We start from the raw sequence: 22,778 nt of genomic DNA, 5'->3' as shown, positions 1-22,778 counted from the left end.
AAGGTGTATTTGCACGTTTCTAAATATGTGAGGTTGCATATCAGACGAATTATGCGTTTTTGAAGAATGAAGAGTCTGTATGCTTGCCTGCTCGATCCCCAACAAGCAATGTTGTAGCTCAAGTGTGACCACTGCGTAATAAGCTCTAATTAGCATATTGGAATCAAATTTTTGCTTTAATTGAAACAACAAATAATAGGCAGAATTCAACTTGGCGATAACGTGTTCAACGTGGTAGTTCCATGATAAATTGCAATCTATTTTGACACCCAGATAGGTTGTATGAGGAGCACAAGAAATCATCACGTTCTCAATGAGTATCTGATGATCCTGACTTGCAGTTCGAGCGAACTTAGCCATACGCATGATCACAGTTTTATCTGAGTTTATGTCCAGTCTGTTTGCACCACACCAAGAAATAAATTCCTTAATGACCAACTTTAGTTTCTCTAAAGCGTGGTCGGATGTTGTCAGCACTCACCACTACTGCAGTGTCGTCAGCGTACATAAACGTAATTCCATTGTCAATGAATTGAGGTAAGTCATTTATATACAGGAGAAAAAGTATACGTGTCAAAATCGTTGGGAAAAAGACCAAGAGCGTTATCTCAATGACCAAGACATGAATTTGATGCATTTTTGTTAACTATAAAATGTATTTTGTAAGATTAAAATAAATTGATTCTAATGAGGATCCTTCGATATTTCGTTGTATCGGTTTATTTCTATAAGAAGCAGTCCAAAGCAAATTGAGAGATCTACCTTTATTAAGGTCACTAAAAGCAGTTTTTGAAAGAGTCCCCGGTACCAAAGTTATACTTTTCATCCTAATAACGAGTAACTTGTGCTTAGGAAAGGTTTACTTTACTGTCAATCTTAGTTGGAATATCACGAGGGAAGTTTGATCACATGTGACTGCATTTAAGTGGAAGGACACTTCCAACGTTTGGGGAAATATGTTATAAAAAAGTGAAAATCGGCCGCCATTTTCCAAGATGTTCGCCGTAGCACAGCATGCACAAGTGTTGATTTTTTATACGTTGTTAATGGATACTTTCACAACACATATGGATAATATCCCGTTTTGGCCGTTTTAGGGAATTATTTTTAGGCAATATTATATCCGAGATTATATCCTAATATGACTGGACTAATATTGAATTTTTATGGAATGATGATGTTGATTCAGCAAGATCTAGTTACCCGTGGATGTTTTGTGGAGAAATGAATGTAAAACTTTCGATTTTTCTTATTAAATTTATTTAACAGTATCTATAGCTATAGAGTGTGACATGTCATTATTTTTTTTGCTCTCCATCTCATTCCGTAAAAATGCAATAAGGCGTCATAAGAAATAAGAAAGTAGTATCCTGTAGCTTCTACCTCTAGCGTGCTATGGAAATTGTGGTAACAGATCCAGATTATCCGAAAAAAAGTGGAAAATAGAAAGTGCCAACGGGAATCGTCCATTTCCGACCGTTTAAGCTAGGGAAAATGAAAACAAAATTTTACTTTCTCAGTTTTTAGGTGATATCTCAGTTATTTTCCAAGGTTTTTCAAAAATTCCAAATGCGTTGTTTTAACCTACACTGCATATCCCATTGTTGTGGAAATCCAAATGATGAACCATGAATTTGAACCACCCCGTACAAATTTTCAGATATCTATTTGCATTTGTTTTAGAAATAATCAATTCAGCTGATTGTTCGACACTGTATACACTTTTCACAATCGATTTAGAACATTAATAGTATTTACATTCAATGGTATTTATTTCATAATGTCAAACAATTACCTACTACTACTGGCGTCCTCTGCATGACATGTGGGAAACTAGTCTATAACGGGGACTAAAATCATGTGGAACAAATCTAAACACGTTTCGACAGCAAATCTCCCAACAATAAACAACTATCAACACCACTCAAATTGTCAATTGTTTGCTGATGATTACAGCTTTGGTGTATTTTGGTGTACACTTCGAATTATTACATAAAAAATGCTTTCTACATGCTCTCAGTGTTAAGATCTCGATGAGGATCTCGGTTAAGATCTGAAACACTTAGGCGGACGGAATAAGTAGTATTTGTTAAATTTTCGTGAAAAATGCACTAAATACGACTAAAAAATTCCAAATAACATACTGTAAATCGCAAAAATAATCATAAATAAACAAAACTAAGACTTTTTAATAACATTTTAATATAAACATAAGTAACTGTAAATGATTTACAAAAAAGCAATTCCACATTAATACTTTTTCCGAAAAATTTAGCATGACATGTCAGTCTAATTTCTTTTTGTAATTGAACCTTCTGTTAAAATTTCTTAAATTCCGGCCAGAGATAAAAGTTGGCACTGCGCATGCGCGTTCTCTTTTTACATGTCATTTCAAATTGTTTTTATAAGAAGCATTGAATAGAATTGCTTTAGAAATAAGAAATGTACGTCTGCGCCTGCGCAATAATTTTTTTTGCTCTTTTAGCCTGCGCACGTATAAGTTATTTTTAGCGTATTTTCCTCAAAATGAAAAATCGCTATTGGCTGCACTTTGATGTCCGTCCGTCTGTCCGTCACACGTACTCCTTCTAAACCACTGAACCGATTTTGGCGATATAGGACTCATTTGAAAGGGCTTGGACCAAGGATTCCGTGCATATCCATATTTTTTGGTTTTTCGCATGCGCAGTGTCAAAAATTTGGTTTGACGCATGTGCGATGCTAACTTTTTTTATTTATGAAGATATTTAAATGAAAGTTTATATGTAAACACTACCAATATAAGTAAAATTAACGACTGTTTCAAAATGTTGTTTTGCGCATGCGCAATGCCAGCTTTCTTATTTATGAAAGCATTTAAATGAAATTTTATACATATGCATTTGGCATAAAGACAAATCTAACACCAGTTGTAAAATTTGGTTTTGCGCATGCGCAATGGCAACTTTCTTATTTGTGAAAGCAGTTAAACGAAATATCATATGTAGGCACCTTGAATGAAACTAAAACTAATACCGGTTTCAAAATTACTGTTAACGCATGCTGTATGTTCTGTTTATGAAGGTATTCAATGAAATTTCTAATGTAGACAATGCGCAATGCTATTTACGAAAGCATTTATAAAAAGTTTTATTTTTATTTTATTTTACCTTTATTTTTGAGTGGGCGGGGTTTCAGCCAAAGCTGCCCTATGTAGAAGACACTTCGAATAAAAGTAAAACTAATGCCCATTTCAAAATTTGTATGTAACGGGCGATCAAAAATGAGTTGCTGTCGAATCGCCTTTAGAAGTTCAAGTGAAATACGATTTTCCATTTAAACAAAAATTTCAAAGGCGACTCGACAGCAACTCATTTTTGATCGCATAGTATTTGTCGAGGTATTTGTATACGCTCCACTATTTTTTATTAAACTGTATAGACTTCGACGATAGGTGGCTCATTTGAAAGAGAATGGGGTAAGGAACTCGTGCCTACCGGTACTTTTTCCTGGTCATGGCATTTGTTACCTACGAAACTGATTTGATTTCTTTTTAAATTTTGTTTGAATTTATAAGCCCTGCGTTATACTAGCATTAATATTATTAGGAAAAAAATACGCTCTCGTCATTTATGTTTGCATAATGGCTTATTAACTTGTTTCATGTGCGTTTAACCTTCCCTTAAAATGTAACATGTGCACATGATAAACAGTGGCTAAAGGAATGACCACGGATGCAAATAGAACGAATTTTCTTTTTCTCCATCAATGCATCGAACCTCTTCCTCCATCAACTTGGGATTTAGATCAAGATTGGTTCTCCATGTATGGATTTTGAGTTTTGACTCAATGATCAAAATGCAACAAGCGTACATAGGATTTATACGCACAATGAACTGCAATAAGACAATAGCTCTTAAAATAAAGATCCGGTAGTGACAGAATTGTAGGAACGGACGAACAAAATGGCCACAATAACCGCATTGTCACTCAGTCCAAGAGTGAAGTAAGGGCATATTAATCACAGTTATTTTTTTACATATTTTTTACTTTCAGTCAATGTAACACAGTTGCCGAATTCCTTTCCAAGCAAGGAGCGATGTTTATACCCATTAATCATGATAAATTTTTCTATTTTTTTTTGCTGTTGTAGACTTTAGCCTATAATACTTGTCTATGCGTAAATCTCCCTGCACAAACTGACAACAGGAGTTGAACCGAGTGCTCCCTGCCACTTAGCTGTTACGTATATGTAATCAAGGAGCTTGTTTTTTAACTAGTCGCACAGTAGATTGAATGCGTAAAATACATTTTCAAGGAGTACAAGCGTTTTTGCAAAGTACACAAGCCACCCGATCGTATTTTACCGAATGATAAGTTGGGCGCAAAACATTCTAACCTAAAAACAGAGAACTCGTTTTTCGTCGATTCAAACAACAGGCCTAATTAACATTCAATAGCCATGCCCTAACATAAGCTAAGTTAGGTTATGTTCCATTATAACCAACAAATTGTACTTTCAAATAAAACCCGAAGTTGTCTCTGATTTGTTCTGAAATATATTACAATAAATGTATAATAATACTCACAAATTTCACCTTCCTCCGATAAATCGTCACCACTGATGCTTTTAGACACTGAATTATTAGGTTTTTCCGATTTGTTTTTATGAATCACAGTCTTAATTTCCTGAACTTTAGCGTTTGATATTTTCGAAAACGATTGTAGATTTTTCGCCGCGATTATCCACGCGCCCTTCTCCTTCGGGTCGAGCTTACACCACTTTTGATATACAAGCCACGATGACTGTGGACCGTCGCCTTCTACCCTTTTTAAATGGGCGTGCTTCCAAATCATAAAGGCCCATATTTGCGGTTCACGTTCATTTTTGAAACTGTCCCGGATCGCCGACGGACCAGAACATTTACCCTTTTCTTTGTGCTCTTGAAACTCGTCAATGTAGTGGAACGCATTGTGGCATTCGCCGCAGACTAGTACATCAATTTTGCCTATTTCCTCTTTTGCGGCTGTAATGTTAATTTTAATATGTGAACAACGAAAGCCAGTTGTTGATACTTGCCTCTAATTACCTTTGGCGATTTGTTTACATCATCGGGATCTACTTTGTCCTTAATATCCATTGCATTTAATTCTGAAATTGAAAGTTGTAGGTTATACACTTAGAAAGCCATTTGTACATCTTTAACTCATAGAGAAAAAAGAATGAAACGGTTAATTAGTTTAAATTTTATATTTAGCGCCATAAAAATATGTTGCCTTGAACTGTGATAGAAGCAAAATACGACAGGTTCACAACATTGTGGTGTAAAATTTTGTAGTTCATTAGTCAAGCACATTTGTACTACTAACTAAAATTGTCCTTAATTTTATTTGTTTCAAAATTCTTAGCTCAATTGAAATACTAAACTAATGCATTTTACCTCAAAATTGCGTTGCGGAATTAATAATAACGCTTGTGATGGACAAAAACCTACATTTTCCACTGCACGCCAGTGGTGCCACTATGAAAAGTTGGCGGGAAATGAATTGTTATTTTGAATGGTGCTTGAAATAATAAAACATTTATTTTGGTATCATTAAATTGTTTTTACCTTTGTTTGAAATGTAGCGTTATAAATAAACAATAGGAATCATATATATTTCAAACATTCTGATTTGTGTATTTACAACGCTGTAATATAGTGAGGTTATAACTTACAGCGATTGCTTCATCTATTCCCCCCAAAATAACTAGGTACAAATTTGAAATCTAGTACATTGCAAACAAAAACTAAAACGCATGATTAATTTTCGTCTGCCCTATTTGCACATTCTTTGCCGAATATCAAGGTAATCACTGGAGTGGATGATTGCAAAATTCTACAATTAGTAAAGATTTGTATATTATAATATGCTATCCGACCTCCGAGACGCAAGTCCTAGAACAGCTTACAATGACCGTTTATATAGAGCGGTTTAAAATGCATAGGAAACATGATCTGTTTTTTATGGCTTTAGGTACTCCTGGGCATAACATTTATACACTGCCCCTTCGTATGGGTCATTTATTTTTATCCCCAGTGGTGGTTTTAAAGATATAAAATGCATTCAAGTAGCACCATCTTGAACCGTTACTTTTGACACTCGCAGATGTGTTGCACTGTGACTCCCTCGGTGGCTTCGGCACTGCGCAATCGCAAACGCGCTAGAATTTGAATTTGCGTTGAACTGTATGTGGAAGGGGTAAATTTTGATTACTACTACATAATCAAAGGGGGTAAATCTTCGACCATTATTTATTTTATCATCCAAGGGATGAATAATAAACATAACCTGCAAACGTTATACTCGTAATTGATTGAAGTTAATTTAGTTTACCTGCTTACCTATATTATGTAATTAGTTTATAATAAATAATAACGTTATAGGTCTTGTTGTTTATTCCATATGCTGTAAAGATTGTACCATGCTATGCTGTAAAGGATCATGACTGATACTTAGCTAAAGTAGACAGATAGACGGTTGCTTTAATTCGAGAAGAAAAACATATTAGGTATAATCAACAATATTCATTTTTAGTATGTTACCTCTTCTTTAACTTATTTGTGTTCTCGCTTACTTCATGTTTGCGTAACACCACACCACACAGAAATATTTTTTTTGCCGTAGTCAACAGGAATTGTGGTAATAGGTAGGTATAGCCAAATCAAGCGCTGGCACGTTGGCGCTTTAAAGCAAATTCAAATTCTTGCGGTTGCGCGGTGCTGAGGGAGTCACGGTACAACCAAAGAGATTATGGTTACTCTTTGGTACAACCATATATATAAGAGAAGGGTACAACCTTCGATCATACATACTATGATCGAAGGGTACAACACATCTGCAAGCAACGCGCCAACGTTTATTCCATATAAGCGCGTTGTATCTCATTCCGGTGTAAAACGCTGCGTTGATCCCGCGGCGGAAAACACGCCCGTCTAGTTTCGCACCAAAGCCACAGAACCGGCACCGGAACTCTTAAAATATGATTCACCTAAATAGTGCGGAACCGGAACCTATATTTCATATGGGTTCCAACCCCTGCGGGGAGTGTTATTATGTATTGCAATTGTGTAGTAAGATGAAAAGGAATCGAACAGTTTTAGCGACAATTTACTTCATGGCGACATATAAGTGATATAAGGCTCCCCCAAACCAATGCGAATTATTCGCAGCTGCAGCGATAGCGAACATTCCGCGACGACAGCGGCAGTGAAATTCGCCTAGTGCCTCACACCGTAGCGAATAAATCGTACAAAATGAACATTTATTTATTCATTAATTTTCACGTTTCTTATTAAACCTTGAAGGCAAAACGAAATTGGCAGTAAAATTGTTTTCATCGCAATGAATGTTTAATATGTTTGCCTAAACTGCAAGGCAGTGGCGTAACAACTTTCATATAGAAAAATGTTGTAGACAGTCGATATTTACCGAGATATATACTATATTCCACACATAAGGGGCACCCTGTATATATTTAAAATATAATATATAAAAATATATATTTAAAAGGAGTTTGTACATTAAACGCGAAGTGAAGGTATGGGGTACCTGTACATATCTGCCTTGATGAGAGCGAAAAGAGACATGCTATTGAATATGAGCCGGATCAAAAGTCTGGTTTCCGAATACGAGCCGAGTTGCAAAAAATTTTCCTACTAAAAATCGTATGCGATTCTTCGTATCTTGTTGGTGAGCTAACGTCACGTTCGTGCTTTTATACACCGATTTGTACGGACAATCCGTGGTCGAGTCAAAATTTTGCTTTTGCTAGTAAGTATCGTAGGTTGATGCGGTTTTCGCGAGCTTGTTTAGGCATCATTTAGCTACTTTTTCATGAAAAAAAAATCAAACCAATGCATTTAATTTTTTTGAGAAAATTAGCCATTTCTGTCGGAATGTCGAAAAAAGCCCTCAAGTGGCGATATGTGAAACTAACAAAACTTTAATATTATAATATTTGCAGCTGAACAATAGATCTTTTGAAGTAACCGAGTTTGTCTAAATCGGCTTAGCCGTTTGGAAGATACAGGGTGTTTTTTACGGAAACTTTTGAATACCCCCCACCACTTCATTTTTAGTGATACAGCAAAAATTGTCAAATAAAAAAGGTTCAGATTATCGTCGACTTCAAAGACCGGACATTTTTTTGTTAGGTTAATATAGCGGAATTCACAGAAACATCACTTTTTTAGATTCCAGATTGCAGTTACGCCCCCTAGCGGTCATTTCAGGAACTTAAACATATTTTCCAGGTTTTTCTCGTGGCCGTTTTAGTAATAACTTTTTTTTATCGCAAGCCTCTACGATGGACAGATTCCCAGATACGGTACCTGGAATTCTTATTTGGCCATCCTGTACGTTTTATAGATAAAATGAGGTTGTACAAAAGACTTACTCATGAGTAAAAATTAAGAAGAAAGAAAAATATGAAATAAGAATGTCCCAACTAATTAGAAACAATTACCGATTGTACAAGTTTGTATCGGAGAAAATGTGCGAAATCGTAAACAATGTAACTTTAAAATGAACGTTAAATAAATTTATTTATTTATCTAAACAATAGTTAACAAAATACTTTCATGATAATTAACAGGACTTTTGCATTTATATAATCGGCGTATAAATATAATTTTCTGATTACTAAGCTTTAAACCGAAATAGTTTACTGTAAGTTTTTCGGTAGTTAACTAACATCCATTTCCGATTTTAGGCGCCACGATGGCACAATTATGTTGCCCACAGAACACATTTTCTAAAATGCGCGTTAATAATTACCTCTTCGACAACCGATCCAAAAAATGCTAAGCAACCGCCCCTTTAAAAGCCCTTAAGACGTCTTACAATAGTTCAGTTCTTAAAAAGCTTAAGATCATGCAATGGATCATCATCAAGGTCAAAATACAAAAGTTTCTTTAATGTCCACTAGGCCGTAGTAATTTTAATTATACAGGGTAGATCATAAACGCGTGGCACTCCAATATTGCATTTTTTAATGGAACACCCTGTATATTATTCAATATTTCAATTCTTCGTACCCAATGTACCTAAATACAATCGTTCCCGAGTTAAAATAAATAAAAGTTGTTTAACATTTAAGGCAGCATTCAGTTGTTTTTCATTTTTTAACAATTTCTATTACACCTTCAGTTTTGACATTTTGTTTTGCTTGCGAAACAGAAATCGCGCGATATAAACGCTGTTGACAGCGAAACAAAAATCTCGACGAAAAAATCGTTGCACAATCGCAGTTGCAACGGCAAACTGACGCGTATGGCTGAGCGTTTCCATAAGCCGCAATAATGGAGCGAATTTTTGGCCGCGAAAAATTCACTGCCACTGCGAATAATTCGCGTTGGTTTGAGGTAGCCTTTAAGTAATGACGTTTGTGCGTGCCTTTAGTCTGGGCTAAAATATTACTTACCGATCCGTTTAGCGTGCTGCCAGCCACGGTAAAAGTTGTTAACCCTAAATATTTGTCACAGAGTTGTATATAATCAATAAGTGATTTCTTGCGAGGTAACTTACGTGTACCTGAGTATGTACCAGTATGCTGGAAGTTACCTATTACATCACCGTTAATGACGTAATTGGTTGTATGGAAGTAAGATCACCTGAAAATCGAAAGTTAGGCATAACATAACCTTGTTTTGTTTCTGTGTTTTTGTTGTAATTTTTACTTGTACCTATGTGACATAGGCTATGTCGATATTAAGTAATAATAGTATGTGGATGAATGCATTATTAGAAGAGTTTTGTATAGATGATACTTTGACCACAAGTGTGCACATAGTAATGCATTTTCTATTAAAAGCCGTTCCTGAGTGGACCAAATTTATTGTATTGCAAAAGCAAAGGAAATGCCATTTTCGTATGCCACTTTGTTATGAGGAATGGATAACAAACTATCTTGATACCGATTTTTTTATTCATTTTCGAATGATAAAGTCAACATATTTCAAATTGACCACTGCAATTGGAAAAGAATTAACAGTAAAAAAATACAGAGGAGGGTTTGAAATAATACCTCTAGAGAAAGAAATCCTAATCACTCTCTGGTACCTTGCCAAAGGAGAAACGTTAGTGTCGATCAGTGATAGATTTAATGTTAGCGTGTCAAAAGCTTTCTATATTACCATGAAAATTATTAAAGTTATCTGCTCTCTTATGCCTATTTATATTAAGTGGCCTAATGCGGAAGATTGCGAACAAATTGCAAATGATTTTCAACAGCGTTGTAATTATCCAGGTAAGGACATTTTTAAACCGCACAGCAATCAGCGTAATATGTTGTTCCTAGATGTGATTGGTGCTATTGACGGTTGCCACATAACTTGTAAAATACCCAAGGAGCAGCATGACAGTTATCAGGATCGCAAGTTTTGCCATTCCATTACCCTTCAAGGAGTGTGTATTTCCTCCAGATTATTTACTAATATTTCTGTTGGTTATCCAGGATCTGTGCATGATGCACGAGTAAGATAGTTTATGCAAACCTACAATCATGCTGTTAATAGTTTTGTAGATACTTAGAGAATCGGACTTGGGAAAAATCTGTGAAACTAACTGTTTCAATCTGTTTTACGGTAGATACCACTTGGTGGGAGATTCCGCATATCCATTAAGGTCATGGTTAATAACTCCGTATAGGTAGACACAAATACAAATAATTGCACATAGGTATTTATTGTTGTGGTTTAGGAACACTGGAATTATGCCGCTGCAACGGAAACACAACTACGCACATAGTGTGACACGGGTTGTAATCGAAAATACTTTCGGCATGTTGAAAGGCCGTTGGAGGATTTTAAATTTTGTTAATGTATATACCATTGAAAAGGCTATTGATATTATAACCGCATGTTGTATACTGCATAATTTTTGCTTGTTAACTTGTGATATATATGAAGTAGATGTCACATCAAGTGAACATGATAGTTGTGATACTTATATTGGCCGTAGAGATCGTGAAGGGGCTAGAAAACGCGATTTGATATCACAAACTCTTTAATTCCTTTGTAAAAAAATTATAAATACTGATTTTGCTTGAATAGATATACATATAAAAATATAAACAATTTTTTAATCATCATCATCGCTATCACTAGAATGTCTTCTTCTTTTTCTTGTAGTTTTTTTAACCATTGATTCAAATAACGAAACTATTGTGGCTTTATGGGCATTTTGCTGCTCTAACAATTTATTCTGTGTAGTCATGAGGTTTTCTAATACCTTAAATTGGGAAGTTTGCATATCAATGTTTTCCTTATGCATCGTCAATAATGTTTGTATGACATCTGCTTTGGGTGGTTTTACCGATTTACGTATATTTTGGAAATGAGAATCTAGGTGTGGTGTATGGGATCTTGATAATGGGGTAGAGGATTCGAGTAGATGGGAAGATGATGTGGGTGTCTGTGATCGGGAGGAAGATGACGTGGGGGTGAGTGGTTGCTGGGAAGTTGTTGCACATGGCTGTGGTTGATGGATTACATTTAATTCATCTTGAGTATCTGCTAATTGCAGTGAATCCTTAATATGCCCTAATGTTATTTTGTGTTTATCACCCAAAATGTTATGTAATAGGTCATAATGAGGTGGTGGTTCCCGTGCTTCACCTCCTGTTGTTTTTACATGTTTTATAAAATTTATGTACATTTTGGTCAAATTCTGAAATTTTTGATAGCATTTTTTCCCTCCTTCTTTAGGATTTAGGGGAAATCCAGCACTACCTAGAAGCTCTGCAATTTTCCCCCATATAGACATTTTTACAGTTTTTTTGTCCGCAAATAAAGTTTGAAATTTTGCAGAGTTCCTTAGTTCCAACATGTATTCTGTAGCACGCCTATCAAGGTCGGTCGGTTTCCCTCTACTGCTCCAGATTTCTTGGTCGGTTTCAGCAGCTGCGACTGCGGTTTCAATAGTTTCAGGAGTTTCATCTGTAAACATTATGGTATAATTGAATTCATTCCGATAGCTTTAATATACTAAAAACTATAATTATTTTGCCTTAAGGGTCCCATATACGATACGATTGATCTGTAGAAACAGTGACATATCCTTTTAGATTGATCGTAACAACGGTTCACTCCTTATATGGAGTTTTGTAAGTATATTATAATGCTTATCGTAATGGATAAACGTCTACATACCAGAAATTCGAGAGATATCTATGTCGGCAATTGAAGTGCCTTTGCATACACCGAATTGTTCTAAAAATCCTTCCTCTATTGCCCTTGATATGTACTCTAGCACAAAATTGGCATCTACAAACAAAATGTGTTTATTTCTGTTATGTGTGGTTTTAGTATTATACGAACACATGCCTTTTGAGGTTCACTGATATAAGCAATTAACCTACCTGTTTTTAGTGCTGTTGCAACCACCCCACTATCCGAAAATGTTACAATTTCATTGTTAATTAAGAACTTCACCTCCACTAAAGTATCATCATCTTCTAGACTATTATCCATTATACCTATAAGTAATCTAGAATATAAAGTAACTATCAACCAAGAACTAATGTAAACTCACTACTCACATGTAAACATAAATAAAAGAACCAACCTCACAAATTGAGGTTAGAAAGTTAACTTTACTATTGCTTACTCCAGGTTGAAGGTAGGTAAGGGCATGTTACTTGGTTAGTGGTTACTCTAGCATACTACAGTATGACGTGACGTCATTAGTTACTCGCCAGAAATTGAAAGCGGTCTTAGGGCCGGTTGTATAAAGTCCGGTTGACTAAAGGTTGAATTTGAACCGGAGGTTAATTGTAAGATTGTGTTGCACGACCTCAGGTTGACTCTACACCGACGGTTCAACCGCCGGTTCGGTCAACTTGTAGTCCAAGTAGCGATTGGCTAGTCAACCGCCAGTTCGAATTTCAATTTATAGGTTATGATTTTTTCCCGAGTACATCGCGTGTATTTTATTGAGTTTCATCTTTCATATTTTGTTGATAATTGGAATTAAGTTTCTGTTTATTATGGATGCATCATCAGATTCTGATCAATATGAAGTTATGAATAGTAGTAGCAGCTCTAGCTCTACAGATTCAGATTACTTTTAGAGCTAAATCGTAGAGTCAGGCGCGAACGTACATTTCGAGAAAGACCGGCGTCGATTCCCGAAGATGTGCTTTGTTCACATCGACTGACCTTGATGTGAACGTGAATGTCACTGCATTCTCGAACCTACCACATCGAGCGAAAAGTTGATCGAACGCAACGACTGGAGCCCTATTCTCGACAAGTGACTTTCCAATGCGTATGCGCATTTCCATTCGAATGACTAAAGAGCTATTCTCGACCGCTCGTATTCAGTTCGTATACGAATTGAAACCGAATGGTTTACAGCGAGCGGAAATCTGTAGACGCTTTCAAATAGTGTACGTTTTCATTTTATAGTCGAAACAAAAATTCGGATAATGGAAGATGTTGTACAATTATTGTTGATAGAGGAGTTAGAGGACATAGAAGTAAGAAATAGACGAGCACATAGACGCCGGTTGGACCCATTTAATGAACTTAGCGATGGGTATTTCATAAAAGTTTTTCGCTTATCTAAAAAGCATTAGCGCAATTTTTAGTACATCTAAAAGATTACATCGCCCCGCAAATCGTTCCACTGATACGTAACAACCAAGGTAATTTGAGTATCAATATTTTCAAGGATATATGCTACAAGGTACAGTCTTAATTTTAGCGATTTTTTTAAGGTTTTAGTAACGTTGAGGTTTCTTGTGGAAGCTACCAAATGGACGTAGGATCAAATTATAACTTTGAAATATCACAACCTTTAGTATCAAGATGTATTGAAGAAATTGTAAATGCTATGAACTGAAATGAGATTTTTAACGCTTATGTATATTTCCCTAGAAATATACAAGAACTCAATGCTGCTAGAATGGGGTAGATACATGAATCAATAGTGTGGTTAAAAAGACAAATAGCTTTCTAGGTTTTTTCAAAAGTATAATTTCCCAGCAATAATTGGGTGTATAGATTGCACACATGTTGCAATATTCCCCCCTAAAGTGATTTTACCACCTTCCTCCAACTCTTCCAGTTCCGCTTTGCCCCAGGGATGATATTTAACGTGCGTCCTATTTTTTCCCATTCGGTTCGGGCATCTTTATATGTAAATGTGGTAGAAAATTTGCCGCTTTGCAGTTCTTTGTTACTTTTCATCAATTCAACCAATATTTGCTTTTGTTCAGTAGTAATTTGTACATGTTTTTTTATGTTTCTCCATAATAATTCAAATAATTTGTAATTTAAAAAATTCGTTCGCACGCAAAGAAATGTCAAATTAAATTATGACAGTGTTGCCATGCCGTTCGTTCGCATAAATTCCAAGCATACGTTTTGATAAACGAATAGCAGTCAAGAATACCATTTTATGAAAGTACTCGTAAATAAACCCTTCGTTTTCAATTCGAATGGTACGAAAACGAACGGTGTCGAGAATAGCGCCCCTGGGTCTAGACCACTCGTTGCGTGAAAGTCATGCGCAGTTCCAGCTACAGGACGGATCTTGCAGCTGTTTTGCTATAGAGGTTATTCAGTGCCCTAACCTATAAATTCACATATTTTCTGTGAAATAAAACATGGAATTGTTCGAGGATTTTCTGGTTATTAATAACAGTATCCTTAATGCAAAAACGAAACAAAATACAAAACTGACAAATGACAGTTCAATTCTTGTCTGTGATTGGTTAGCGCATACAGTTTGTTCGCGATTCGGGAATGCAGCTAAACTTGAACTTATCCCTATCGTATACGATCATGACGTCATGGCAGCCGGTCACATCACATGCACATCACGGAGCATATCGACTAACTTCGGGAATCGATACCCTGGATAATTTTACAAAGTGGTCTGACCAGGAATTTACGATGAGATTTCGTTTGCAAAAGGAATCTGTTCTTTTTTTATTAGAATTAATCGAGGGCCAGTTTGCAACTATAAGTAATAGGTAAGTGCAAACTTCAAATTAATCACTGTTTACAATATTTCTGTGTGTATTTCCAATAGGAATAAGGCGATTACACCTATGAACCAGCTGTTATTAACATTACGCCTGTATGCTACAGGGAATATGCTCATAGCTGTTGGAGATTTTAGTGGGGTCCACAAATCCACGGCTTGCCGGATTGTAAAAAAAGTTACAGCTGCTATTTGTACTTTATCTGAAAACTACATTCGTATGCCTAATACTGAAGAGGAAATAAGAAATCATCAATTGGCATTTTACAACATTGCCAGATTTCCTCGTACAATAGGAGCCATCGATTGCACCCATGTCCGCATACAATCCCCAGGTAATTAATAAATTATGCCAATTTATCTAATTCGTAACTTCAAATATATAAAATTTGTAGGAGGCCACAATGCAGAGTACTTTCGTAATCGAAAGGGATACTTTTCTTTAAATGTACAAGTTGTTGGGGATGCATCTCTTCGAGTGCTGGATATAGTAGTGAGATGGCCTGGATCTACACATGACCAAACCATATTCAACAACTCTAGGATTCATGCCCGCTTAGAGAATGGTGAATTCAATAACAGCATAATCTTAGGAGATTCTGGTTATGCCATACAGAAGTATTTAATAACACCATTACTGCATCCAAATAATGATGCTGAACAATTATTTAACGAGGCCCAGATCCGTACAAGAAATCCAATTGAAAGGCTATTTGGAGTGTTGAAACGTCGTTTTCCCATACTAAGCATAGGGATACGTATCAAGCTACAAACAGCACAACAAATTATTATTGCATGTGCCACTTTACATAACCTAGCAAGAGCTAGAAATGAAGGGGAACCATTGGTTGATCCTGATGTTATTGTACCAGTGATTGATGATCAACCACAGAACCATGTGGAAGCAGAAAACCGTAACTTTTATAGACAACCATTTATTAACTATTTTTCTACATTATAAAACTTAATATTACATTAAATTAAAGAGTAAAGTTTTTATACAATGCTATTTGTTTCTTTTAGCTTTTTAATTTGTAAGGATAGCAACTCATTTTAATCTTAAATTTTCCTTTTTTAATTTATGAGTGTCTAAAATCTCTTTGTTTTTTTGTCCGCAACATAGTTGGTGTGTAGGTACTCCAATCTGTGACATACAACATAATAAATGTTAATGTGTTAAGGTACACTTACCGTTTGCTGGTGTACTTGCCACACTTTCTTCTACACAAGGTTCTACATATACCACCTCTATGCCTTCAACATCTTGCATTTTATCATTAAGAGGTTGTGTGAAATGTTGGTCGTCATCACCTGCCTCTGCCACAGACTTAGATGTCTCTTCAAAGTTGCTTGTTTCAGAAGTACTTAAACTACCTATAAGCACGTCACATTAATACTAAACAAGTGTAACTGTTATGCTTACAAAAATCGCTATCACCAACAGGTGGTTCAATGCCTTCCATAGAAAGGGTTGTAATAACCCGTATTTTTTCAAAAATATGTTTTAAAATATCCCTGATGACATTTTCAATAACACCCCCACCTGTTCTATAAATATCTTGCCTCTGCTTTGCAAAGTATCGCCTTGCATCCTTTTTCAAATTGTCGTACTTGGTACGTAGTTGCTCAGGTGTCTTCTTCTCCATGACGCTTGCATTAAAAGCATCTGATATTTTTATCCATGTTGCATCCTATATTAAATAATATGTCCATGTTAAAAGTAGGTACAAAATTTAGCTATTTACCTTGTCTTTCCATGTCAGTGCATCTGTTTTCTTACATTCAATTATATGTTTATACTTATACACCAAGTCCACTAACATATTCATGTCATTATCACTAAAGATAACACGCTTTGCACGTGGTACACTCATCTGCAAGTTACAATTTACTAACAATTATTTTATTCGCAATACACTTACCTTGTAACAAAGGGTAACTTCAACACCAATCTCGAGTCAACAAAATTTATATTATATGAACAACAATAAGACAAACTGATAAAAAAATCGCAATTCACAAGTGTACTTTTTGGTTAGAAATCCACAATTTAAATCAGCTGTTTATATTTATACCTGTCAAACACATCTCTTACGTGATTGGTTGAATTCCAACCTGCACTATGACCAACTTTACAATTTTTTTTTTCAGCTCCAGGTTACCCAAACGCCGATATATTTTGTTTTAATACAACGCCTGCGTTTTCCAACCGAAGGTCGAATTGAACCGTCGGTTGTTCAACCTTCGGTTGTAGTAAAGTTTTATACAACCGGCCCTTACTGAAGGTTACTTTTCTCGCCAGAAATCGCCTAATGTCTCTGTATATAATACAACTCTTCCATAACCTACAAATTTCGTTCATGTTTTCATTTAATTAAAAAACTTAAAAGGTACAATTTTATCAGAAAGAACTTGTACTGTGGTCCGTAGGTCTTTAAAATGGTAGACGAAGAAGATCCTCGAGAGTACAGATGGGAAACAGGCTATGAGAAAACTTGGTTTGATTGATACACTACAGTTCTTCTCTTTACTGATTTTTTCACCAACAGGGAAGCAATTAAGGAAGATGAGGAAGGGTTTCTGGAAGCCTCGGTTGCCGATATTGTCCAACGAGCGAAACGAAAGCGCCAAGCACAAAAACAGAAGAATACGAAGTTGGGAATGATGCGCCACCTATTTCTTATTGTGGATTGTTCCGAGTCGATGTCTAATCAAGACCTCAAGCCGACGAGATTATATTGCACCATTAAGGTTCGTACTTTCGAATGTTACAAATGTGTTCTTAATTGATTCATTATAGCTGCTCGAACTTTTCATTGAGGAATTTTTTGATCAAAACCCCATCAGTCAATTAGGTATAATAATAATGCAGAATAAACGGGCGGACAGAATTAGCGAGTTAAGTGGAAATCCTCGCAAGCACGTCAAGGCTATTGCAGGTTTAAATCGTACTTCGTTGCTTGGTGAGCCGTCATTACAGAACGGTCTAAATATGGCTCTTAAATCTTTGAAATTGTTACCGTCGCATGCCAGTCGAGAGGTGTTGGTGATTATTGGAAGTCTTACAACATGTGATCCTACCGACATTAATGTTACAATTGATGTAAGTGTCGGCGTAAAGCGAATCAAAAACTTGTACAGTTATCTATAGATGCATTTAAAGCGAAGTGTATTTCTGTGTCTGGATTTTATAAATTTCACAAAACAAAATTCATATTTAATTTGTCTCAATTGATCGCATGTGTGGAAAAATTTTTCCAGGCCCTGAGCCCAAACGTGCCTTGGGGAATTTATAAACAAAATTACTAGCGTACCATGAATTAAGTTGTACAGTATTTAAGAGAGTGGTCCTGGTGACGGGAATTCGTTTTGTATCATTTCCGTTGTTTATAGGCAATGAAAGCGGAAGGTGTTCGATGTTCGATAGTCGGTCTAGCTGCCGAAGTGCACATTTGTAAACAACTAGCATCTGAAACAAACGGAACATACAATGTCGTTTTAGACGACAGCCATTATAAGGATTTATTATTTCAACACGTAGAACCTCCACCCGCAGCATTTTGTTTGGAATCGAGCCTTATTAAAATGGGTTTCCCCCATCAGATGGTAACGGAAGGAACAGATGAACCTCTAACTATGTGCATGTGGTAAGTAAGTCGATTTTGAAAGTCTTCACATAAGTCGAAATCATTTTCAGTCATGTTGATAGTGTTGATGAAGGAAGTAAACTAACCACAGGTGGCTATTACTGTCCTCAGTGTTGTAGCAAATACTGCGAGCTACCTGTGGAATGTAGAGTTTGCGGTTTAACATTAGTGTCAGCGCCACACTTAGCCCGCTCGTATCATCACTTGTTTCCTGTAGGCGGTTATAAAGAGCGCGAATTTAACAACCAAGTCAGTTCTTGTTATGCTTGCCAAAAAGTATTTGGTGAAACGGAAAAGCAGGTATTTATTGCAATTTCAGAAGTGTGTCTATGTGTTCATGTTTCCCAATTGCAGTATTTAATGATTAATTTTCAGGTGTACTGCTGTTTAAAGTGTGAAAAGATCTTTTGCATTGATTGTGATATATTTATTCACGATACACTACATACATGTCCAGGCTGTGCTACCAACTCATCAGTATTACAACATAAAGCAGCTTAGTTAAATTGTTAAACTATTTTTATTAAACAATAGTTATAGCAACCTACATTCTCAAGTTTCATCACATAATAAATGAACAGGCCAAGTGAGATTGTTTGTATTAATTTGGTTATCGAATTTAACAAACAGTTGTAATAATAGTTAGAACAGAAGGTATTGCTACTGCAATTATTCCCGAATTAGAACCCCTCATTAGGGAACAGCCCTCTGTGCGTGGGGTGTCTAAAAAGATGGGTTGCGAGATCAACCACAGCTAGATGTGGTAACAATCTTCGTTACCAGCTATTCCCGTCCTGGGAATTGTCTCTACATGGCAAAAAAGGGGTTCTTCAAAAAGTATCAAGCAATTCGTTAATTTCCACATAGGCAAACTAATATGGAAATTAAACTTCGTGGCAAGAGCATGTAATGGAAACATGACAAATTAACATTTACACCAAAAATGATAACGATTTCGTATGATGAAAGTCAATCACATTTTCCATACACATGATCCAGCAAAGAGGTTAAATAATGCCAATTTCAAAAACAAAAGTTGGAAGTTAAAGAAAATTGTATACAATAAACAAATAAATTGTACAGAAGTGCATTGAATAACAAAAAACAAACTTACACTGTATAAGATCTTCTCTTCGGTTCAATGTTGTTAAAGGAATTTGTGACTGGCGTACAATGATTTTTTTAGAATGTTGGAATATTACTAGCCCTGTCAGTTTAACCGTTTTTTGACTAATGGTTTTTGTCTTGATAATTCGAGTTGTAAAATAACAGTTTTATTTGATAAAAAAAAGTTTATTGTGCTTACGTTCTTTTCTATGCGGTTCTGAATAAACTTCAATAAATGTGGTGTAAAAAAATAAAATTGAACTCCGCACCTTAATAAAAGGAAATGAATTTTTCAAGAATTCAAGGTAACGAAATTTTTTTTTATGAGCGAGCTATGTATGACAAGCACGATACCAGGGGAAAAGTTAAAGAATTAGTAGATTGTATGACAAGTAGGAAAAGTTTGTATGTCCGTTGATGTTAAATAGGCACTAATGCACTTGACTAGTATTTTTGGACCATACTGTATGGTTTAAACCTACGAGTCCGTAGATTTCGCCTTTTGAGCCACATCCAAGGATTGGCAACTGTCAAGTGACATCATTCACATAACCTTAATTTGTAAAAATCTTTTGCAGTTTGTAGTATAAAATTTTGACCGTCGTAATGGCAGATCCTAAATATGCCGACTTACCAGGAATCGTAAGTACAATAATTGTAAAATTTGACTTTGTGTTAATCATTTACTAATAAGGCTCATGGAGAACCTGATACGTACGCAACTAATGATCTACCGGAATCCGATCAAACCTCAGATTTTTACGAGGAAGAAAACAATGCAGTTGATCATATAGATATTTCACCAAACGAGGCGTTTAACAAATTCAAAGGCAAATCTCTTAATGCGAACATGGCCGATTTTTCCGAGAGGATTAGTAGACGTATCCGAACTGGTTATGATGCTCTTACAGGCGACTATGAGCTTGCAGGACAAGGGCAGTGCGAGACTCCCTTGCAGAAGTATCAAAGATTGAAATGTGAAATGCAAGAGCTTTTTGAAGAAGTTGACAAGTTTAAAAATGAGAAGAACGTTGATAATAATTGTTTAGTTACGACTGAACAGTTGCAGCAAGCTTTAGAAAAATTAACCGATATGAAACTGGAAGAAAATTTGGGGGATGATGTAATATCTAGTATAGTAGATCCTCAAGGAGCGCAAGTCAAGTTAGTGTTCAATTTTTGAAATATTTTTTCAAAGTTGTGTTTTAGGAAGTTATTGTGCCAACTTGAACAGTTCAAGGCGAGCATTATTGAAGCCCCCGAATCCCATACCCAAAGTGATGACAATGCGATAGCCTATCATTTATATTATAAGCCGGAACAAGGACGTTTCGCTCATACCAATCGTTTAGCTGAATTAGAACACCGACTGCATCGCTTGGAAACTGTTCTTGGTGCATCATCTGAGAAATTGTCTCGTTTATCCTCCATGACTTCTAAAAGTTGGTTTTATTTGATATTTACTCCGATAAATTTCTAACTGTCTTGTAGGTAATTTACTTGAGACGGCGCAACATCTCAGTGCAACAGCAAGTATGTTAGATTCGGCTCAGTTGGATCATATTGAAGGACGATTGACTGCACTTAGTCAGAAACTTGATTCTATTTCGGAGAAACGAGCAAAAATATCGGACGACGCAAACAAAGATCAAATGGTACGTAGTATGATTGTGTGAAAATATATACAGGGTGGCTTATTCGCCATGCACTGCATTGGAATCTCAAAGATCTTCAAATTAACAGTTTAAACACAGTTCAATGCGGCTTGTCAATTGTTTGTTAAGAAGTGATTGCAAGACGTTTTCTTTGTGTCTTTTCTCATTAAATTCATCTTATGGCTTATCTCATAAGATTATATCTATGGTAGTTTGGAACATTATGCGCCTTTTCTTATAAATCAAAACTTATGTTTCGCTTTTTAATCTTGTTTGCTCATGTATTTCCTCATAATACTAAGTTTTGTCAATCGAAAGCGCTATAAATTACATTCAGATACTATACAGGGTGTCCCAGTTCGAGTGAGTGGCTATTATTATATAGATATAGATTAGGTCTTTTTCTAATAACATATTTAAATCCGAATTTTAAATTTTTTTAAACAGCATTTTAATCAGCACACAAAATCGCAAAACTGTAGCCATTTAATCTAATTTTTAATTTAAAATAACAATGTTAACCCATGTAAACCCCCTCGATTTGTGATACCCTGTGTAATAATATTTTTGAATAAAATTACTACAAATTATAAGTTCTTAAAAGTAAGAATTGCTTCCTATTCTTAACAAAAAAGTGAAAATCTACATAAAAATTAAATTTTTTAGATTTTGGAATTATATGAAATTTTGAAGAATACCGAAGGCTTTGCTAAGATTCTCCCACAAACCATCGAGCGTTTAAGTTCACTTGAAGCACTGCATAACAAATGTAAGTGTACTATTTGCCTGCAATAGAAAGTAATAACTGTTTGTTCTATTAGCCACCGACTTTACGAAGACTCTGACCCAAGTTGAAAAGCTACAGTCGGAAATGTCGAACAGTATCAACAATAACCAAGCATTACTTCAAGGCGTTCAAGAAAGCTTTGCAATTAATCTGGAGGAAATCAAAAAGGCTATAGTCAATTTTGATGAAAGAATTAAAGCTTTAAAAAAGTAATCTCAAATAAATGCTGCTTTTGGGTGTAGGCTTTTTCCTAACATAATATTCGTTAAGTTATTTTCTAAAATGATGTAATTTATTTGTGAAATAGGTTAAATAATAAAGAGTTTTACATGTAAGTTTATTAATGAGAACAAGAGTTTTTATTAGGAGAATTTCGTTCCTTGATAGATAACTCGCCCTTCGTCCAGGGTTTCGAGTCTAAAAGAATTATCAAAACTAAGTTGGGGCTAAGATCATGCAATTGAAACATAAACAAAAATTTAGCAACCATTTATTTATTTATTTGTATTTAATTCTCAACAGGACAAGCCCAATTACAGACAACACAAAGTGGCATGATGTAAACTTACT

The 22,778-nt window shown here is 35.6% G+C and overlaps 7 protein-coding genes across 10 annotated transcripts in view; 4 read left to right on the top strand and 3 right to left on the bottom strand.

Annotated features, from left to right (window-relative positions):
• The window catches only part of LOC116177311, a 29,147-nt gene extending 23,618 nt beyond the window's left edge, over window positions 1–5,529 (bottom strand). Inside the window, exons 1-3 of the mRNA XM_031496251.1 lie at window positions 5,421–5,529; window positions 5,060–5,131; window positions 4,569–5,006 (exon numbers count right to left, since the gene is read on the bottom strand). Of these exons, the coding sequence (XP_031352111.1) occupies window positions 4,569–5,006; window positions 5,060–5,120 (499 nt within the window). The 5' untranslated portion in view covers window positions 5,121–5,131; window positions 5,421–5,529. The remainder of the gene's footprint in view (window positions 1–4,568; window positions 5,007–5,059; window positions 5,132–5,420) is intronic.
• Window positions 5,530–9,509: 3,980 nt separating this feature from the next.
• LOC116175833 (protein ANTAGONIST OF LIKE HETEROCHROMATIN PROTEIN 1-like) lies at window positions 9,510–11,064 on the top strand. Of its 3 annotated transcripts, none has more exons than XR_004146363.1 (4): window positions 9,510–10,270; window positions 10,322–10,497; window positions 10,539–10,671; window positions 10,723–10,863. XR_004146363.1 is itself a non-coding variant. In XM_031494158.1 (4 exons), exons 1-4 carry the CDS (start codon window positions 9,724–9,726, stop codon window positions 11,030–11,032), a joined length of 1,158 nt encoding a protein of 385 aa, XP_031350018.1. In that variant the 5' UTR covers window positions 9,510–9,723; the 3' UTR covers window positions 11,033–11,064. The 3 variants fall into 3 exon arrangements, 2 of the variants coding, with proteins under 2 accessions (XP_031350018.1, XP_031350017.1); XM_031494158.1 differs by having other exon boundaries at window positions 10,547–10,671; window positions 10,723–11,064; XM_031494157.1 differs by having other exon boundaries at window positions 9,510–10,497; window positions 10,547–10,671; window positions 10,723–11,064.
• LOC116175836 lies at window positions 9,902–12,735 on the bottom strand. 2 transcript variants are annotated; one of them, XM_031494162.1, is made up of 4 exons: window positions 12,631–12,735; window positions 12,383–12,499; window positions 12,174–12,287; window positions 9,902–11,960 (listed from the first exon to the last, which is right to left on the bottom strand). In XM_031494162.1, the coding sequence occupies exons 2-4, from the start codon at window positions 12,492–12,494 to the stop codon at window positions 11,104–11,106; spliced, it is 1,083 nt and encodes a 360-aa protein (XP_031350022.1). In that variant the 5' UTR covers window positions 12,495–12,499; window positions 12,631–12,735; the 3' UTR covers window positions 9,902–11,103. The 2 variants fall into 2 exon arrangements, with proteins under 2 accessions (XP_031350022.1, XP_031350021.1); XM_031494161.1 differs by having other exon boundaries at window positions 12,383–12,510; window positions 12,563–12,731.
• A 2,143-nt stretch (window positions 12,736–14,878) lies between these two features.
• On the top strand, window positions 14,879–16,012 carry LOC116175837 (putative nuclease HARBI1). The gene is made up of 3 exons (XM_031494163.1): window positions 14,879–15,001; window positions 15,061–15,347; window positions 15,408–16,012. The coding sequence occupies exons 1-3, from the start codon at window positions 14,922–14,924 to the stop codon at window positions 15,971–15,973; spliced, it is 933 nt and encodes a 310-aa protein (XP_031350023.1). The 5' UTR covers window positions 14,879–14,921; the 3' UTR covers window positions 15,974–16,012.
• A 5-nt stretch (window positions 16,013–16,017) lies between these two features.
• On the bottom strand, window positions 16,018–17,142 carry LOC116175839 (myb/SANT-like DNA-binding domain-containing protein 3). Its single transcript, XM_031494165.1, has 5 exons — window positions 16,935–17,142; window positions 16,758–16,886; window positions 16,436–16,703; window positions 16,204–16,386; window positions 16,018–16,156 (listed from the first exon to the last, which is right to left on the bottom strand). Exons 2-5 carry the CDS (start codon window positions 16,884–16,886, stop codon window positions 16,092–16,094), a joined length of 645 nt encoding a protein of 214 aa, XP_031350025.1. The 5' UTR covers window positions 16,935–17,142; the 3' UTR covers window positions 16,018–16,091.
• A 134-nt stretch (window positions 17,143–17,276) lies between these two features.
• LOC116175834 (general transcription factor IIH subunit 2) lies at window positions 17,277–20,111 on the top strand. Its single transcript, XM_031494159.1, has 6 exons — window positions 17,277–17,510; window positions 17,562–17,763; window positions 17,813–18,115; window positions 18,406–18,659; window positions 18,710–18,959; window positions 19,035–20,111. The coding sequence occupies exons 1-6, from the start codon at window positions 17,452–17,454 to the stop codon at window positions 19,158–19,160; spliced, it is 1,194 nt and encodes a 397-aa protein (XP_031350019.1). The 5' UTR covers window positions 17,277–17,451; the 3' UTR covers window positions 19,161–20,111.
• A 140-nt stretch (window positions 20,112–20,251) lies between these two features.
• LOC116175835 (dynactin subunit 2) lies at window positions 20,252–22,558 on the top strand. The gene is made up of 6 exons (XM_031494160.1): window positions 20,252–20,408; window positions 20,461–20,930; window positions 20,976–21,208; window positions 21,258–21,421; window positions 22,088–22,190; window positions 22,243–22,558. Exons 1-6 carry the CDS (start codon window positions 20,373–20,375, stop codon window positions 22,419–22,421), a joined length of 1,185 nt encoding a protein of 394 aa, XP_031350020.1. The 5' UTR covers window positions 20,252–20,372; the 3' UTR covers window positions 22,422–22,558.
• The last annotated feature ends 220 nt before the right edge of the window (window positions 22,559–22,778 follow it).

Source organism: Photinus pyralis, unplaced genomic scaffold (assembly GCF_008802855.1).
Source record: "Photinus pyralis isolate 1611_PpyrPB1 unplaced genomic scaffold, Ppyr1.3 Ppyr1.4_LG7, whole genome shotgun sequence".
NCBI classification, from domain to species: Eukaryota; Metazoa; Arthropoda; class Insecta; order Coleoptera; family Lampyridae; genus Photinus; species Photinus pyralis.
Note: the sequence above shows the minus strand (reverse complement) of the source record. Positions and strands in the feature narration are given on the sequence as shown.

What these genes read in the sequence shown, in the direction of transcription:
- LOC116175833 (XM_031494157.1), top strand. Translation starts at nt 9,724, where the DNA reads ATGTCGATATTAAGTAATAATAGTATGTGGATGAATGCATTATTAGAA. An exon ending in GATCTGTGCATGATGCACGA is followed by an intron (nt 10,498 to 10,546) that starts GTAAGATAGTTT and finishes ATAGTTTTGTAG; the next exon opens with ATACTTAGAGAATCGGACTT. An exon ending in TGGTTAATAACTCCGTATAG is followed by an intron (nt 10,672 to 10,722) that starts GTAGACACAAAT and finishes GTTGTGGTTTAG; the next exon opens with GAACACTGGAATTATGCCGC.
- LOC116175835 (XM_031494160.1), top strand. Translation starts at nt 20,373, where the DNA reads ATGGCAGATCCTAAATATGCCGACTTACCAGGAATC. An exon ending in CCTCAAGGAGCGCAAGTCAA is followed by an intron (nt 20,931 to 20,975) that starts GTTAGTGTTCAA and finishes GTTGTGTTTTAG; the next exon opens with GAAGTTATTGTGCCAACTTG. An exon ending in ATCCTCCATGACTTCTAAAA is followed by an intron (nt 21,209 to 21,257) that starts GTTGGTTTTATT and finishes ACTGTCTTGTAG; the next exon opens with GTAATTTACTTGAGACGGCG.
- LOC116175834 (XM_031494159.1), top strand. Translation starts at nt 17,452, where the DNA reads ATGGTAGACGAAGAAGATCCTCGAGAGTACAGATGGGAAACAGGCTAT. An exon ending in CCTCTAACTATGTGCATGTG is followed by an intron (nt 18,660 to 18,709) that starts GTAAGTAAGTCG and finishes AATCATTTTCAG; the next exon opens with TCATGTTGATAGTGTTGATG. An exon ending in TTGGTGAAACGGAAAAGCAG is followed by an intron (nt 18,960 to 19,034) that starts GTATTTATTGCA and finishes ATTAATTTTCAG; the next exon opens with GTGTACTGCTGTTTAAAGTG.
- LOC116175836 (XM_031494162.1), bottom strand. Translation starts at nt 12,494, where the DNA reads ATGGATAATAGTCTAGAAGATGATGATACTTTAGTGGAGGTGAAGTTC. An exon ending in TGCAACAGCACTAAAAACAG is followed by an intron (nt 12,288 to 12,382) that starts GTAGGTTAATTG and finishes TTTTGTTTGTAG; the next exon opens with ATGCCAATTTTGTGCTAGAG. An exon ending in AGATATCTCTCGAATTTCTG is followed by an intron (nt 11,961 to 12,173) that starts GTATGTAGACGT and finishes TAATGTTTACAG; the next exon opens with ATGAAACTCCTGAAACTATT.
- LOC116175839 (XM_031494165.1), bottom strand. Translation starts at nt 16,886, where the DNA reads ATGAGTGTACCACGTGCAAAGCGTGTTATCTTTAGTGATAATGACATG. An exon ending in TGTTGGTGATAGCGATTTTT is followed by an intron (nt 16,387 to 16,435) that starts GTAAGCATAACA and finishes ACGTGCTTATAG; the next exon opens with GTAGTTTAAGTACTTCTGAA. An exon ending in GGCAAGTACACCAGCAAACG is followed by an intron (nt 16,157 to 16,203) that starts GTAAGTGTACCT and finishes TGTATGTCACAG; the next exon opens with ATTGGAGTACCTACACACCA.
- LOC116175837 (XM_031494163.1), top strand. Translation starts at nt 14,922, where the DNA reads ATGAGATTTCGTTTGCAAAAGGAATCTGTTCTTTTTTTATTAGAATTA. An exon ending in TTTGCAACTATAAGTAATAG is followed by an intron (nt 15,002 to 15,060) that starts GTAAGTGCAAAC and finishes TATTTCCAATAG; the next exon opens with GAATAAGGCGATTACACCTA. An exon ending in TGTCCGCATACAATCCCCAG is followed by an intron (nt 15,348 to 15,407) that starts GTAATTAATAAA and finishes TAAAATTTGTAG; the next exon opens with GAGGCCACAATGCAGAGTAC.